The 18,180-nt window shown below is 40.4% G+C and overlaps 1 protein-coding gene and 1 long non-coding RNA gene across 6 annotated transcripts; both read right to left on the bottom strand.

Annotated features, from left to right (window-relative positions):
* Positions 1-1,973: 1,973 nt before the first annotated feature.
* Positions 1,974-6,474, bottom strand: LOC117595417. Of its 4 annotated transcripts, none has more exons than XR_004576675.1 (9): positions 6,276-6,474; positions 4,922-5,101; positions 4,522-4,599; positions 4,279-4,376; positions 4,099-4,164; positions 3,807-3,890; positions 3,533-3,670; positions 3,109-3,329; positions 1,974-2,144 (listed from the first exon to the last, which is right to left on the bottom strand). It is a non-coding gene; the product is annotated as an uncharacterized LOC117595417 (long non-coding RNA). The 4 variants fall into 4 exon arrangements; XR_004576676.1 differs by having other exon boundaries at positions 4,922-5,073; positions 6,276-6,473; XR_004576674.1 differs by lacking the exon at positions 6,276-6,474 and having other exon boundaries at positions 4,922-5,191.
* Positions 6,475-9,661: 3,187 nt separating this feature from the next.
* Positions 9,662-15,039, bottom strand: LOC105009562. Of its 2 annotated transcripts, none has more exons than XM_010868986.5 (2): positions 14,960-15,039; positions 9,662-10,843 (listed from the first exon to the last, which is right to left on the bottom strand). In XM_010868986.5, the coding sequence occupies exons 1-2, from the start codon at positions 15,030-15,032 to the stop codon at positions 9,960-9,962; spliced, it is 957 nt and encodes a 318-aa protein (XP_010867288.4). In that variant the 5' UTR covers positions 15,033-15,039; the 3' UTR covers positions 9,662-9,959. The 2 variants fall into 2 exon arrangements, with proteins under 2 accessions (XP_010867288.4, XP_010867289.4); XM_010868987.5 differs by lacking the exon at positions 14,960-15,039 and adding an exon at positions 13,812-14,139.
* Positions 15,040-18,180: the final 3,141 nt, after the last annotated feature.

The raw sequence follows: 18,180 nt of genomic DNA, 5'->3' as shown, positions 1-18,180 counted from the left end.
CCCTAAATCCATTTCATGGTATATCCTTTACCTAGTAGCCGGTCCAAGGAAATTGTTTCTGACTAACGTGACAGACCTAAATTCATAAAATATGGATAGTAAATATCAGCTGACCAGCTAGCCACTTACCACAAGTAGGTAAGTAGCTCTTGCATCTAGACAAGACAAGGGTATCCCTGATGCAGATTGCCTCACCCCTCCCCCCGGACGACGTCAGCCCAATATGCGCTGCCCTACCAAACACCCCCAGGACACAACCGGCAATGGCATGGGCAGTGAGGGCACTCGGGAGGCTGGCATAGTACTATTTTAATGTCATCTGCCCATACCATCTAGCCAGTTTCCACTCCCTCTCCTCCATGTTATGTGTCCATGTAAGAGTGGCAAGAAATGCAATGTAGACTAGAGTGTTTCCTAAAATACATATCAACCTTCCAATCCAAGGGCCAATGCCATTCAGCAAACTCCAGGCAATTATATTTGTTTGATCAATTTCACACACATTAACTTGAAAAGAAAATAAAGCCAACTGCAGTATTACTTTTTGTATCAAGTATTTTTCATTTCTCTTCATCAATGGAGACAACAATTTTGGAGGTGATGGAATGTCTGTGGCAGACTGTTATACAGTATAGTGTGGGTGTGTCTGACTGTATTACTGTTAGACTGTTAGTTACATTTGCATTTTTTGGTTTAAATATTAAACACACACTTTCATGTTTTGTACAGATACCTTCAACATCTTGTCTCTGAGTGAGAATTGTTGCCAGTGGTTTTGTGGAACAAGCTTGTTATGAGAATGTGTGAAGAGTTTTGTGATTGTGGTTTCAGTATTGACCGAAAATGGTTAGCAATCGAGAAAAACTGTAATACAAATTGTAATGCATTTAAATACCTCAACGTTTCTATTGTGGAGAAATACCAAACTCATCAAATATGACAGTAATGTGTTAATTTATCAGTAATGTGGCGAATGCATAGCTAGCCCGAGCTGCTTGACAAAACCCAAACTCAACGTGATCAAGTAGACGTTGACGTTAACTCATCCATGCATTCAAGAGTAACTATTGTTCAATTAAAAACGTAACTCCATGAATACAAACTAAAATAAATGACGAATTTGCATCATATAAACATACCAAGCAGGGCACTCTTCATCTTCTGTCATTTAGGCTACAACGTGTTTTCTCTTTAAATGCACAAGCTTTGCAGTCAGGCTCCAGTGTCATATGACAGCAAAAGGACTCCGCGGTGGAACCGCTGCGGAGGTATTGCGGCTTTCGGAACGGACTCGCGAAGCGGAACTGTATCGGTGTCTGTTAGAGCTCAGTGACGGATCCGCAACGAAGGCGGATCGCGGACCCGCCGCGGCTCCGTGCTGCATCTGTTCCGCATCCGCGATTAAAACCTTGCCTCCGCGGCGGGTCCTTTTGGGACCCGCTAATTGATACATACATCCGCCACGGATCCGTAACGGCCTCATAAAATTCCTGGCTCATCTGGCCCGGGTCCGTTTTGGACCTGTTTTTCTCATTTTCAAAATCCCTAGGACTGTTCTTGCTGTAGGATAAAATAGGATAAACTAAACCATAGGATTTCTATCACTAGGCCTAGTCTAGGTTACTCCAGCAATATAGACCTAATCTTAAATCTGCATTGCCTTGTATTTTTAACCTAACAATATTGTCAATAGGCCTAACAGAAAAGGTTCAAGTCAAGACATCAATTCACTGTACAAAAGTAATCACTACTTAATGGAAATATAAAATTGTCATTTACAGTTATGGAAAGTTACAAGTTCTTTCTATTCCGTTTTTGTTTAGTAGCCTACGTTGGCTAAGCTGCTTTACATTCATTTTGTGGTCAAAACCTAATTTAGTGCTTTATAGGCCTAGGTCGGTGCAGACATAAAATATTTTATCCATTAGGCTAAAACTTCAATGAAATGCACAGCTAAAATATCAGAAAATTAATTCAATAAAAATATTGTTTATTGCTTATTTCTCCTATTACTCCGTTTGTGTGGCTTGAGGCGGGACACGTCTCCTCGTTGCCCGATCCGCTGCCAGGTTGAACCACCTGATTGCATGCTTGGTGACCTCTGCGTCCGTGGCTGACCGTGTCAGTGTTTTTCCTCACAGCACCTGTAATCAAACAGACAGATATGATTATGGTATGTGGCATCCAAAGCCAAGTATGCTTAAACAATACAATATGAGATAGGTATTAAGGAGATTAAATAAAAAAAGAAACATGACTATAAATTATTATAAAGTTATAAACAGGGTTGCGGTGGTTAAAATAAGAGGTGGGTAAACTATGAATTTGTGATCAGGGTAAGGTTTGCCACACCTTTTGCTATCGGATGTTTAAAAAAGACATCCAAAATGTTCAAACAATATCAGTGGTATTAAATGGTTTTTGATCAGAGCACAATTGTATGTGGATAAATCAGTATTTTAAGTTTGGTAGGGTCCTACATAGATTCTATTTGGAGGTAAACTCTTAACAGATGGATAAACTATTTCTGACATTTGAGCGGTGGGTAAACTCCATTTACTTGCGTTTAGTCTCTATTACAGCCCTGGTTAACATTACGTCAGTTAGCAGATGCTTTTATCCAAAACAACTTAACATTCAAGCTATATGTTGCAGCAGAGACCTTAGTGTTAGATTAACCATTCCAAAAGCAACACTAAATTAAAATACAACTCACATGGTCATTTACAAACCACACAACTGCATTCCATCAGTGTTTATTATTATTATGGAGAGCCAAGACAAATGTACGCGAGCGAAGCTATCACAACCACCAGGCAGCCAATACATTTGCGTGCATTTACTCCGATAACATGACAATCCACTGTGATTCCAACCCCCAAATTTCGACCGTAGTTGCGCTCTTACGCACAAATACAGGTATGCCACTGTCTTGCCCAAGACTGTGCCGGAAATTAGCATCTCCACGAGGGAGATTGTCACTCACTGACAGAATCTAACCACTGGGAAAAGGCGGATCAGGACAGGCCTGTTCAATAGAACATTTGCAATAATCATGGACAATCAATAAACCTAAAGGCAAGATTCATATTAAGTAAGAAAACTCACCACGCTCTGTCGAGCTGGGCCATTTGACGGTTCCTTTAAAAACATTTCAAATGCCTCCACTGCCTCCAATTGTCCTAGGGGAAACTGGATATTGTCCGGCATCTCAACATCTGGCCCCGGGTTGCTGTTCAGCCTGCTGCTGAGGTAGTTCACCTTTGCCACAAGCTGGTCTTGTTGTTGTTTAATGGTCTCCAGCAGGCTAAGGATGTGGACCTCAGCCACTGTTGACACACAAGAAATATAGCTAAAATGTAGTGGATAAAATATATCACGTTTCAGTGTTTATCCTCATTACTCATAATACTAACCTTAGTTATTGACAATAGTTAATGACAAATGTTATGAAAATATGTGATGGTTGTGGGATGTTTTTCCAAAATCTGTGGCACAGAATGCCCCTATGGATTTGTCAGTTAGTGCTCACCAGAGCAGGGAATGGTATCGGTCATTCCTCCCCCTCGCCATGTTGGTCTGTAGGCCAGGCTTGAAGAGGGCTCCTCTGTTCGCCTCATGTTGAGGGCCGGTGCGGGAGGTGGAGGGAGTTGAGGAGGGACTGCCGTTCCTGGCCCATAGTGAGTTGGGCGGTGTGAGAGAGTGGGACATTTTTTTTTAATTAAATGGTAGTCATCTGTTAACCATGACTTATAATACACTTTGGGGGCTTCCAATTCACTAATATTTCAGAAATCAGTCCCTACCTTGAGTAACTCTCCTCATGTTAAATACAGGTGCAGGGAGTTGAGGTGGTGAAGGGTGTTGGGGTCCGGCCCCATGGTCAGGTACTAAGAGAGAGAAATTGCTATTAAATGGTTGTGATCTGTTAACCAATGGTATGCTGCGAGCTACAGGGCCAAACAATGGCAAACAAAAAATCTCTGGTCATGGGGAACATGAATTTGTATGTTTCAACATTTTGGTATGAACTACCTATTTCAACCCCATGAATGGATTGCCAGTGAAAAACAATTAATCTAGACGGGGCCCCTTTACCTAGACAGTTTCCTCCAGGTTGAGGAGTAGTGACTCTGCTGCATGGCACTCAGTGAGATGGTGGAGCTGGAGGAATGGATACAAGGAGAGGGGAATATCTTTAGCACTAACAAGGTAAACCATATCTATATTATTAATATTATGATTTTGTTATTTTGATGTTAAGAGATTATTCCTTACTCTGCCAGTGTAATTGGTTTGGGCTTGAGGCTCCAACTGATACACCAGCCGAATTTTCTGGCTCTTCTTCACTCTCATCAGAGTCCCCAAAACGATGGCTGTTAAGTAACCATATCATTTTGGTTATTGCAATCCCAAAATTGCCAAATATACATATAATACATATAGTATTTTTGAATGCTACAGGAAATAACCTTCCTATTACTGTAGAAACATAACAAAAACAAGACCAAACCAACTTACATTGGCTTCCTGAATCATTTCTCTGGCAGCTATCCCTCCTGCTCTGATTCATTAGCCTGATGGCGTCTTTGTAGTTGTCTAAAATGAAATATGTTAAAATGAACATGAGTTTCAAATTAGCTGTAGAGCTGCACAGAATATTATTATTGATGATGATAATTGTTAGTATCATTATTATTCTTTATTTAACCACGTTGGTCTCGTTGAGAACACAATATCTCTTACAAGAGAGACCTGGCCAAGAATAGCATCAACAGATATAAATGGAACATTTTAAAAATTGCAAGGCAAAGACAATTTTCATGTGTCATTTTCAAAAAAAAAAGGGTTTGTTATTCCAAGCATAAGGAGAAGCAACCATGAAATTATTTTTAAACAATAATTTTATGAATTGGCATACCACAAGTTCTGACGACCTTTACGTCATATCTTGGCCAGTTTGGCTCATGCTTCTCCTCGTTAGCAGCTGCCCGTTTCACACGTTCAGCTGGGCCAGTACACCATCACGTCATCATACCAGTCAACTGGCACAAAAGCAATGTCCTCGCTTGCCTGAAATTCAATTAGATGAAAAGGCATCCTTAATGTAGAAAGAAAGAAAAAGGGTATTTATTCATCATCAAAAAAGGAATAACATGGACTAAAGCATGCACAAGTATAGGCCTACAACGTATACAAATAAGCACGTTAGATGGGCTGAAAGTTAACCTGAATGGTGCCCCAAGGTGGGAAGAAGTATAAGGAAGGAAAAAGTACTAGACTGTTTATTAGACCCCAAATGAAACAAGAAGCTAACGTTAGCTAACGCTGCGGTGACTGTCCCTCTGCCTCTGACTCCCCCGCTGCATGGAGTATTCCTCCGTATTAGCTAGCTAGCTAGCTAATTTTACTGTTTTAAAACTATTTTCTAGGTTAGTGGGGGAGCCTACCGCTCAAAACCAACATGAAAAACGTAGCTAGCTAGCTAGTAATGTTCACTCATTACTAGCCGCTCATTTTAAACGGTGTGTAAAATGAGCGGTGATGTTAAATCTCCATATGTACTGTGTATTTGCTGAATGGTTTCAAAGTAATGTTCGGTAGCTACCATTAGCAGAAAAGCCCGTACTTCTTGACGTTCAAACAGGCGCCAATACCCATTAGTTGTCTGAACCGACTTAAACAGTGATTAAAATGCCGAAGCTTGATTTTCATTATAAAGAGGATGGCAGATAGACAATACACATGAGACCAAACTTGACAAAATGCAAACTTAATGCACAGCTAGCTAGAAACTAAACATGCTAAAATTGTACCTGCTAGCTATCATAGCAGACAAGTGCTTCACTGACTGTAATATTGACCCCACTTCATTGACTGAAATACCAGTTATAGGTTTGCATCGCAAACGTGAACTCAAACATATAGCTATATATAGGCATTATCAATACTTTCGAAATGATGCAATCGCGCCTAGCAGCATGCTAGCTAGCAGCTACATGCTGCTAACATAGCATAAGCTACATATGGATAGCAGCGACACATTAAAACAGACCAAACCAGTCTTTATCACACTACCATAACATATTCTGCCGAAATGACTATCCCATTTTAAATCAAATGGGCTACAATATCATCATAATCTCTCAGCTAGCAATAGCATGTTGCACAAAAGTCCTAATATCAAACAACGTCATTACAATCATTATACATGATGAGCAAAAAAACACAAAGGCCTGTTTGCTGTGAATGTCGCAATAAATCAATACACTTACTCAGATAGTTCAGCGCAACCGTGTCCCAGGAAAGAAAATCTCCACTGATATGACTCTTGTCTCAGCGTAGCAAGAGCACACCAAGAGGTTGTAGTTCAACCTTTACAGTAAAGGCGCGTCCACTTCTGCGGATCCGACACGGATCCAGTGTCGGACAGTAGAATTCACCGCGCTGCCCGGAGGCGGAACGGATCCCACACGGTTCCATTGTGGGACAGTAGAATTCACCGCGCTGCCCGGACGCGGAGCGGATCCTCTGGGCGGTGCCAAAACGAATGTGACAGTCACGCGGGTTTCGCGACTTGGATGCGGATCCGCGTAGGCGTCTACTGCTGTGTGTGTATTTCACCATCAAAAATGCTATCATTACAATTGTAATGTATTATAGAAAATACATTACAAAATTTATTTTGAAACCCATATTAAAATGCACTTTTCAGGTCCTGTGAAAGTAAAAAGATGAAATGTAATTACCGACGTATTGATTATATCACATTTAGGTGTTGAAAGCCATTTTATAGATGTGTACATTGCCAAAATACCTTTAATCTTAGTCGCAAATATAGTCTAACGTACTAAGGTAAACTTGGTAATACTTGCCTCTGCTATCATACTGATCCATTTTTGGAGTAGTGGTTAGCGCGCCTGACTGTGTAACATAAGGTCGAACACAAGGTAAACTTGGTAATAGTTGCAGATTGTCCGATATATTTAGACATGCATTAAATACATTTTTTACAAATATATTTAAGCAGCCAAAACACTTTGACATATATTTACAAATGTGTTTGGAAATGTAAAAATGTTGTGTTTTGAAATATTTAAAATACATTCATTTTCTGTATGGGTTTTTGTACGATTTCTTAACATTACTTCAAAGGTCAGGTATTCGGCCCCATTAGAGCAACCGGCTCTCCATCCTTAAATAGTACACCTATTGAAGTGTGTGCGTAAAACTGTGTTGCTTTTTTGGGCTTCGTCTGCAGCTCCAATATGCTTGTTTTGGTTTTTTTTTTCATAGTCCCGGTTGATTGTTTCTCTTGCGAAATCTTGCAACACTGGTTTTTGGTCGTACGCGACTTACATTAGGGATATCTGTGAGTAAGCTGTACCCTGCCTCCATCTGCCGGGCTTAATATTGATATAAAGCATGGTGAAAAATGACATTCAATCATTATTTATATGGATGTTTTTTTATTTGCCAGCAAAGAAATGCATGATTTCCATTGTCCAGTATCACAGAAAGCAGAAGCAGTATCAACAATAAGTTGACCTCTCAAATACAATCTGTTTAGAAGATTCAATTTCGGATTATGTTAACTGATTACAATCATTAAATCATAAGACTGTTTAACTGCCTTTGATTCACAAGGTTTTCTTTAACATGTTACTTATTTGATGTCTTGGACGTCTTGGAAGATTGCACCCAGTTTCAAAAAAGTTGGGACGCTGTGTAATATGGAAATAAAAACAGAATGCAAACATCTGCAAACCATTTAAACCCTATATTCTATAGAAAATAGTACAAAGACAAAATATGAATCCTACCACATGCTGGGCCTGTGTGATGGTGACAGAAGGCTGGCTGCAGGTTCTGCTGAAACCAGCTGAGATTAGGTTTCCACAGTCAAATGTGAATGTTAACAGTTTTAAATTCATTTAAACATACCATGAACTAATCCTTATGTTTGATTTGGGTTCATGTCCAACCTACTGCTCTCAACAAACTCACCATTTCTAACCGGGAGCACCCCACAATCCTTGCCATTTCAGAGTTGCTCTGACCCAGTCGTCTGGCCATAACAATTGGGCCCTTGTTAGCAAGCAAGCAAGTTTATTACTATAACCCAATTCATACATAGAAGACATTCAATGTGCTTTACAAGGAAAAAGAGAAATATATATAGAAAAATACAATAGCATAAAACAAATACTCAAGTGAAAACATCAAATCCACATCATAATAATAAAACCTAGAATAAGAAAATAGAAATAGTTAAAACCGGAGAAGACCATAGTACGCTATAAAAGCTGTAAGGCTAAACAATGCGGTTAAGTAGGCATGTGAAAAGAGAAATGTTTTCAACCTGAACTGATGTGTTTGGGGTCTAAGATCTTCTGGTAGTTTTGTTAGAGTCGCTCAGGTCTGTACTCCTGCACATCTCTCCTGCATCCCATATGTTGACTAGAAACAATGACAGTTCTCTTACCATCTAATCTACCCAGACCTTGACATGTGCCCTTGTTAGGAGATGATCAACATTATTCGCTTCACCTGTGAGCGGTCATAATGTTTTGGCTCATCAGTGTAAATTCATTAATTTACTAATCTTAATGTGCAGAAAGGCTTTGAGGGGCATTGTGATGTCTTCCACTAAGCTACTGTCAGAAACATAATGACAAAACTAATCTGATTGGTCTACTGCTACTCTGTCATACAAGTTAAACTCCTCCCAGAAATGCCAGTTGCAGGCAATCACTATTGTTGCCTCTATTTAGATTTCGGAAACAATGCTACCCTACCTCTTTGTTGCAGGGGTCACCGAGACCAGGACGACCTGCAATGGTCTCGTTCAAACTTCCACCAGGAGGCCCCCCTGAAGATGACACAGCCAACCCCTGAAAGGGGGTTCTGTGATTGGCTATTCCCTTCTCCTCTTTGTACTGTAATAAAGCACTGTCCAGTGCCCGAAACACTTCTTCTGTGTCCATTCCCTCCGTCTTAACCCCACTATGCATCATAACATAATAATAATAAGCATGATTTGGCTCCAGATTGCAAATTGCAGCTTTTCATGTGTCTTGAAAATCTAGGGAAGGTCATGATACATGTGGAAACTGATAAATGTTACGCTGCATTGAACAACAAGATGGAGACAGCCCTTCTGAAAGAGGGTTCATCCCAGAGAAGATGTTGAATGGCTACAACCTCCTTTCACCTACCAAACACTATAATAAGCACACAGATGTTAGACTGTTCTCTGCTAGGAGTCTGGATCTGAAAATAAACCTTAGTTATTGCCCTAATAGTGGTGATAAGTATTTTCTCTGACCTTTCCCGTTTTGAAAGATGACCAACAGGGTTTTGCAGAGGCCATATCTTAAACCCCAACAAAACAGGAAGCCCTGGATGGACACTTAGGAAAAACCATTTTTATTTATTTATTTATTTCCAAAATGGCCACCCAAAAGTGAAAATGAAACGTAACAGTGTCAGTTTCTTAAAATGGAAGAATTAGGTTTGAACAATACAGTAACTGTTTTTGCAGTAATTAATCTACCTTCCACAAGGTGGTGCAACATTAGGGCTGTATAAAGTGAAATGTCCCTGTCTCTATCTGTTGAGTTATCATTGATCAGGCAAGGAGAAAAAAGACTGACAATGATTATTGATATGGAACTTTTTTTTTTATTTGTAAGCAAAGTAATTCATGTTGACCCATATCACAAAAGGCATAAGGAGTAACAACAACAACAATATAGATATCTCAAATACAATCTGATTAGAAGATTAAATGTAAAAAATGCATGAAGACTGTGTTAAACTGACTTGATCCACAGGTTTTCTTTAACATGTTACATGGTATTTGTGTTGTTGTGCTATCTTGTTCTAAGCTATGTGATGCTACGCTAATTTGACAGGTATACTGAGCACATGGAATACAGAAAATGAAACCCCTGATCTCATTGGTATGCCAGGTACAAGGGGGTGCCTTTGTTGCCTGTATTCAGATTTTTTTCAATGACTTGGATGCCAGCCTGCGCATAAGGACTCATTTCATGTTGAAATATTACAGTGAAGGTCTGGATGGGACGGTCTGAACCCTTCTTGTACCAGGCATTTATCCGGGGGCCTCGTGTTCCTTCATTGAGATTAACACCAACAGCGGTATAACCCTGTATCTGAAGGCTTTCCTCTTCCTCGCGGTTAGTGGAGACATCCAGGAGATTGATGGTTTGGTAATATGTTTGGGACTGACGATACCAAAGAAAGACAAAGGCTTCTCCTGCAGCTCGATTCACATCTTCATCCACACGGGTGTAGCCCTGGGAAAAATACTCGTGATCAAATGCAAAAGTGGTAGTTGCCTTGATGTCAGAGATGTACATTTTCTTTTCTTTCTTCACCCAAACACGGATCAACTTGCCTTTAGCTTCGCGATTCAGGTCACACGTCAGTCGTTCCCAGCCATTCTGGTAATATTGGGCTTCATCTGTTGCATTTGAGGTGACCTTAAGATCCACTATAGGGTTGTCATACTCAGTTGTACCTTTGTAGTACCAGAGAAAGATTTCATCTCCTCCAGCCCCAGCGTTGAGGTCTCTATCCACCTTACGGTAACCTGCATTCCTCAAACCATTTTGCATGTCATCTTTGAATGTAACCTGCAATCTGGTGATGGGATTGCTGCTGCCCTCCTTGTACCAGAGGTAAATATGGTTTCCGCTAGTGCCTTTGTTCAGATCAACATTGATTATTTTGAAACCTTTGTTCGTTAGGGCTTGCTCCTGATGAGGATAAATGGAAACATCAATATCTGTGATGTACGGCATCCTGAGTTTGGTGTCTGAAGAGGACAGAAAGCAAGTTGTTTGAAATTTAAAAACGGAATAGAAACAAATTAAACTGATGTAAATAAATAAGTCAGACACACATAGAGTTAACTAAAAATAGTAGACAACTTATCAAATGTTGAAACTGAGAAATGTTATTGTTTTTGGAAAACTACATGCCCTTGAATTTGATGCCAGCAACATGTTTCAGAAAGGTTGGGGCAGGGGCATGTTTACCACTGTGTTGCATCAACTCTTCTTTTAACAATACTCTGTAAGCGTTTTGGAACAGAGGAGACCAATTGCTGTAGTTTTGAACGTGAAATGCATTCCCATTCTTACTTGATATAGGATTTCAGCTGCTCAACAGTTTGGGGTCTCCTTTGGGGTATTTTCTGTTTTGTAATATGCCAAATGTTTACAATGGATGACAGGTATCGACTGCAGGCAAGCCAGTTTAGCTCCCAGACACTTTTACTACGGAGCCATGCTGTTGAAATATGTGCAGAATGTGGTTTGGCATTGTCTTGCTGAAATAAGCAAGGCCTTTCCTGAAAAAGATGTCGTTTGCATGTAACGGCATAGGTTTGTTTATTTTAATATCAAGGTGTGCATAATTATTAAGCAGCTTCATGACCTCAGGTAAAATGGGCCAAAAAACTGATTTAACTGAAACTGAAAAGTCAAAAATTGCTAAATGCTTTTCAGACGGATGCAGCACTCTTGAAATAGCTAAACGATTGAGGCATGACCACCAGAGAATTAAAGGTTTTGTTGCAAATAGTCAACTGGGGTGCAAAAAACGCACGGAGAAGAAAAGACACAAATTAACTGCAAAAGACTTGATTAAACGTGACGCTACCAGGAACCCATTATCCTCCAATGCCATCATATTCCAGAACTGCAACCTGTCTGGAGTGTCCAGAAGTACAAGGTATCAAATGCTCAGAGACAGATTTTTATTTGTCAGAACTCAGGACAGTTTTCCACTTCGTATCATGTTTTGTGCTCAAAAAATGTAATACATTACGGGTAATGCATTACATTGTGAGCATATATTGCATTATGCATGCAAAAACTATTATGATACTAGCAAGTGTAACATTTTAGGCATTTTTTCAGATCCTGTAGAAGCTAATAATGTAATAACCACCAATCATGTAATATCTGCTGATATTTTAACAACTTTAGCATTTTATGTAACAAGTAAGGTTAGTGAAATAACATGCCCATATATATTTGAAAATATATACTTAGCAATCCCATATGGAAAATACATATATTTTTGCAATGCATAATGTATGTAGAATAAATGATGAATATATGTTGAATATATAAATCTTAATTCAAAATACCCTTAAGGTATCAAAATGCATTTCACCTTTTATTCTGAAATGTATTTAAAAATGTATACATACATTTAACTTCATTCAAAATACATTTTTGCTATCAAAATATATTTCAGCTTTTATTCCGAAATGTATTTAAAAATGTATACATACATTTAACTTTATTCAAATATATTTCACCATCAAAAATGCTCTCATTACAATATGTATTTCCTATAGAAAATTCATTACAAAATGTATTTTGAAGCCCATATTAAAATGAATTTTTCAGATCCTGCGACAGTAAAAAGATGAAATGTAATTACCAACGTATTGATTATATCACATTTAGGTGTTGAAACACATTTTATAGATATACATTACCAAAATACATTTTCATCTTATGGTCACAAATATATTCTAACGTATTAGAGCAAACCCGGTAAGACAACTACTTGTCCCTCCAAATGAAATAATCCTGTTTGGAGTAATGGTTAGTGTTAAAAGAAGAGTTGATGCAACACAGTGGTTAATTTATTCAGGAATATATTTTCCAAATGCATTCAAAAATATTTGTAAAATACATTTATTTTACATATGGGATTAAATGTACACAAAACTTTTTGTGCGTAATGTAAGAAAATTATTCAAAACTATATTTTCTGTGGATCGAAATGGTGGACTTTGAATAAGCGGAAACAAGAGAACACAATCTTGAAATACATGTAGATTTTAAATTATGTCTCATAAAATTTTAATCATACTTAATTTGGAATTAAAATTGCCAAAGCTGCAAAGGACTAGACGGCAGGGATCCTGATTTGGTGGTAAGTCTAACCAAGTAATGCAACATTTGTACTGCGTAGTCCAATGTCCTAAGATTCAGGAGTCAGGTTTGGTGTATTCATCTGAACAGCTTTTTCATAAATAAATCTACAGTGATGGTATTTGTTACAGGAAGTGTGACAAATAATGGCTAATCAATAAAATATAAATACAGTGATTTGAGTGTATTATTACATTATTAGTACAAGTTATGTTCACCTACAAATTCAGTTTTTTCTTCATCCAGTTAAGCAAAGGGTTTAATTACTATTAGTATAAGGGGAAGGTCTCAGCAAGGAAAGGCACTGAAGCCCTATTGTGTTTCTTGGCGTTCATTATTAGTGTTTCAGCAGTTGAAAGAATGAGGACATTCAGTCTCATAGACTTAGTTTAATTACATTAAGATGATGTTGTTTTGATTTCTGTTGTCTAAATAATATGTTTATTTACGGGTAGGGCTAGGCGTTCCTCCCTCATTACCACTCTCCAAAGCAATTGATGGCATATAGACAATTCTTAAACATTTAAATCAAAGTATGCTAACGATTTTTGAAGTTTTTGCAAGATGATAAATTCATTATCTGTTTGTTCTAATTGTAACAGCAAGTTTTGTTTTGATTGTAAGTTGGTAGTGTCACGGTACGGTGAGCAGCAGCGCCACCGTTCCGTGCACCCTCAGTTCCCGTCACATACAAACGCATCCCGGACTTGTTTCGTGACATGTCCTTCATCATTCACACCAGGTCCCATTTATCCCGTTAGTATGTGTTTAAATGTTTCCCCTCTGCTCACCACATTGTGGATCGTTGTTGTCGTCTAGTGTAAGTACCTTATATCGTTGATTGCATTCGTTTTGCTGCTGAAGTCCGCCTTTTCTTTCGTTGTTTTTGTGCTCAGTGTTACTTTTGTTTAAATTTAAAAAATCAACACCGACTACCTCTGCCTGCGCCTGGTTCCCTGCTCCCGCAACACCGCATTCATTACAGGTAGATCTCTAGTTAAATGCATAGCCTCACGCTGAACTAGTCTGCTATTTAAGCATAGCCTGATTTGGGAAACGTTTCCTGGCTAGCCTAACTAGTTGGTACAGTCTTTGCGCCTTTTTTTTTAGCAGTAATGCATCAAACTGGTGTGTTGGCACAGAAGAGCTAAATCAAAGTGATGCGCCCTATTTACTGCACGGCTGTGGGATATCCACAGCCCTACACTTACCGCCAAAGTAATAAAAAAAAAACGGGCACGATTTTAGCTTCTACTTTATATAACTATCGTTTATAAGTATATAAATTAATGCATAAAATCTGACTCTTTGCGACTTTACTAACACACAATAGCCAAATACATCCAACTGGGAGAAAAAATCCCCCAAATCCTGAAAATGTATTACATTTAAAATGGTAAAACACCATAGCGGAATTTAAAATTTTAATTATTCTTTCACTTATTGGATATTGTGGGTTACTGTGTGTAAATATAGCAGGTAAAAGTCTGATATAAATGTGTTTCCATTTCAGGAAACAAAAGGTGAACATTTTGCAAGGGTTTGCTGAGATTCTATTCCCACTGTATATGTATATACAGCTCTGGAAAAAATTAAGAGACCACTGAATGAAGAACAGAAGTGTTCAATTTGCAGTGGTCTCTTAATTTTAACCCTTCTGTTCCTCACTCAAAACCTTCCTTTTCAACTTTTTTGGAAAGGAAAGAAAAAAAGTGCAGTGGTCTCTTAAAATTTTTCAGAGCTGTGTGTATGTGTGTATATATATATATATATATACACACACCTATAAACAACGCAATGGAATTACTGAAATAAATCAACTTTTTGATGATATTCTAATTTTATGACCAGCACCTGTATACAGTATATCTATTGCAGTATTTATTTATCTTCATGTAAAACATAGGAATTTGCTATTTGATTCTTTAAAGAATAATTCTAAGCATCAAAATCTGATCATAAAGTCTCTGTCTTACCCAGTTGACTGAACAGCTTCTGTCTCAGTAGTGTGAGTTTGCAGAATTTCTCTGATCTTTCTTTCAGCAACATTTATACTAACACAAACTGAATATTGATGAACTTGCTGTGGAGGTGGGTTGAGGTGGGTTGGTCTTATGGAATTGCAAGAACATCTTCCTTGGAATACATTTTCTGACTCATTCTATTGAAATTGCTAAAGTCAACCTACAGTAAACAGTTTCAATTGTCACAGTCAAAGAACAATTTATTGACTAACCTATTCATATTTGGATGTTTTTAACGGCTGCTTGATGTTGTCTTTTCAAAGACAGGTATGTGTTATGGACTGATTAAATCCAGGTGTACATCTGTTATGACAACTTGACATTAACTGAGACAACATAACCTGTCAGTGTCTTTTTTTATGACAACATGACAGTAACCAAGATGACAACCTGTCATAAACATGGGCCTAATTATCAAACTTGAAGAAACTATTTAGCCAGTATTCTGTCTGCCATAAAAGGAACTTTTGTTGATCCTGAGACTGGTGCTCATACTCAGTATATTGAGCATGCATGGCAGAAATACAAATTGGACATATGGAGTCATAAAGGTAATCGCACTCCTGAGTCACTGAAGATTCACTTCAAAATTATAATGGCACCACTGGTTAGCCATTGACAGGAAAGCAAGAAAAGATGAAGTTGAGTAGAAAGGCAAAGTCAGAGAGCGAGACCGACACTGAGGAGGAAGTGAAACCGTTTAAGTCCAGAGCAGAGAGAGTACGGGAGTTATGAGGAGAGGAGCAAGAAAGTGAACAAACAGTGAGGTTTAAGGAACCAGGAAGAAAAGGTCAGACAGTGCTAAAGGCATGTTAGGTGAGGACAAAGGGTCAGGGTCTGATGGGAGTGACACTGCGAGAAACACAATAAAATAAGCAGAAAAAGGGGAAGCTTGTTGCGCTGGGTTTCAGCTGCCTCTCTTTAGAGTGGGAGGCAGGGAACCGCGGTATAAACCACTGGGGCTGGGAGACGTACAGGCGCTGGTAGATAAATTACCCCCGATGGGCGAGGGAGGTGAACTATGGTTGGCGCAATTTGACAAACTCACAGCCGGTCAAACGTTGGCATTGGGGGACTGGAGGGCAGTAGCCGCCCGAGCCATGTCCGCCCAGGCTATGACTGAGATAAAACGGGGCTACCACATGAGTGCGCGCAACAGGTAGTGCGGGAGAGTAAGACACAAACCGATCTGGAGGCAGAACCCCTCCCAGGGGCAGAGGACTGCTGTTTCAGACACGAACAAGATGGGCTGAGGGCGGCCTTTGCGGTAGTGAAACTAACACCAGAGGGTTTAGTCACACTGAAAGCAGAGAGGCTCCAGGGGATGCAATCAGCCCAGAGAGCAGAAGTGAGAGCAGTGACGGAGGCCCTCAGGCAGGCCAAGGGAAGGAGAGTAAACATTTACACAGATTCGGCATACGCAGTAGGCGCAGCGCACGTGGAGCTAGGACAGTGGTTAATAGCTGGGTTTAGAACAGCTGGAGACAAACCGATTAAACACGAGGCAGAGATGAGAGAACTAGCCGAGGCCCTAGACTTGCCCGAAAAGGTAGCCATCATAAAATGCAAAGGACACGATAATTCAAATAGTGTAGTAGCTCAGGGAAATCAAGCAGCAGACAGAGTAGCGAAACAGGCAGCAGGGTACACTCCGCGAGTGATGGTGGTAAGAGCAGAAGAGGATGTGGGGTGGGGAGAAGGCCTTGAGAGAGACAAGCTAGTGAGACATCAAAAGGGGGCTTCCCCACAAGAGAAAACAATTTGGCAACAGAGGAGCAACAGAGACGAGCGGGCTCTGGAGAGGGCCAGACGGTAGAGTAATACTTCCACCAGCCATGCGGAGAGATAAATTTGCTGAAGCCCATGGGTTGGGCCATGTAGGGCCAGCACAGATGTTGAGGAACTTGTGCCATTGGTGGCACCCGTTTATGGTAGACATGGTACGTAACTACACTAGGACATGCACCATCTGCACTCACCACAATCCAAAACCGACGATCAAATCTGAGATGGGGGCGTTCCCCATGACGACGAGACCTGGACAAGAGATAGTGATAGACTACACCGACATGGGGGAAACAGTACGGGGGTGCCGCTACATGTTAGTGTGTGTGGACATGTTCACAGGGTGGCCAGAAGCCTGGCCGGCAAGAAGGGAGGACTGTCAGACAGTGATCAAGTGTTTAGTGAACCAGTACATTCCCAGACACGGCTTCCCAGAGAAAATCAGGTCAGACAATGGGACTCACTTTAAGAACAGTGATTTACAGAAGGTAGAGAGCTTATTGGGCCTAAAACATGCTTTTGGCACTGTGTACCATCCACAGTCCCAGGGAAAGGTAGAAAGGATGAACCAAAACTTAAAAAACAAGTTGGCTAAGATATGTGCACAGACTAAATTGAACTGGGAAGATGCTCTGCCACTGGCACTCATGACGATTCGATGCTTGTTAAATCAGACCACTGGGTTCACCCCATACGAGCTACTGACGGGGAGACAGTTTCCAGGACCAGCCACGGGGCCTGCGGTCCCAAAGAGGAAAAGTGGCCCAAAGATCAGTGTATTTTGATGAATTGCGAGCTCTCGTTTCAGAATTCACCAACAGTCGGAGAAAGGAGGGACCTGCACCCGCTGGACCAGAACCTGCCCCAGGCGGAGTGGGTGTTGCTGAAGGTCATCAAGCAAAAGTGGTCGGAGCCAAGGTGGACGGGTCCTCATCAGGTGGTGGAGAGAACGAGTCATGCGGTCCGCCTGAGGGACAAAAGAGAGACCTGGTACCATTGGAGCCAGTGTACACCAGCACAGGAGCCAGGGAGGTCACTGACGGACCTCATCCAAACCGGGAAGGAGGAGCTTTCCCCAGTGTGGACGGAAGGAGGACCAAAACCAGCCGGACCGGTGCCAGGAGCGGACCCCAGGACACGGCGGGACTACGAGCGAGTGAAGGAGACAAAGAACGGCGCCAGGGGAATAGACTCTTAGGGGAAGGAACTGAAGAATACTGTAATAAAAGGGGGTATAGGACACCGAGTGGCTCCTACCACTCGTACCAAGATGACAGGGTCACAGAGAAAGGTCTGGGGAGATGATAGTAGAATGAAATGGTATATGGGAATTGGGGGAATAATGATATGTGTTGTATGTTGCTACAGGTTTCCCTGGCTGGTGTCGA

This window comes from Esox lucius, chromosome 13 (genome assembly GCF_011004845.1).
Source record: "Esox lucius isolate fEsoLuc1 chromosome 13, fEsoLuc1.pri, whole genome shotgun sequence".
NCBI classification, from domain to species: Eukaryota; Metazoa; Chordata; class Actinopteri; order Esociformes; family Esocidae; genus Esox; species Esox lucius.
The sequence above is the reverse complement of the archived record's forward strand: the minus strand, read 5'-3'. Positions and strand labels throughout refer to the sequence as shown.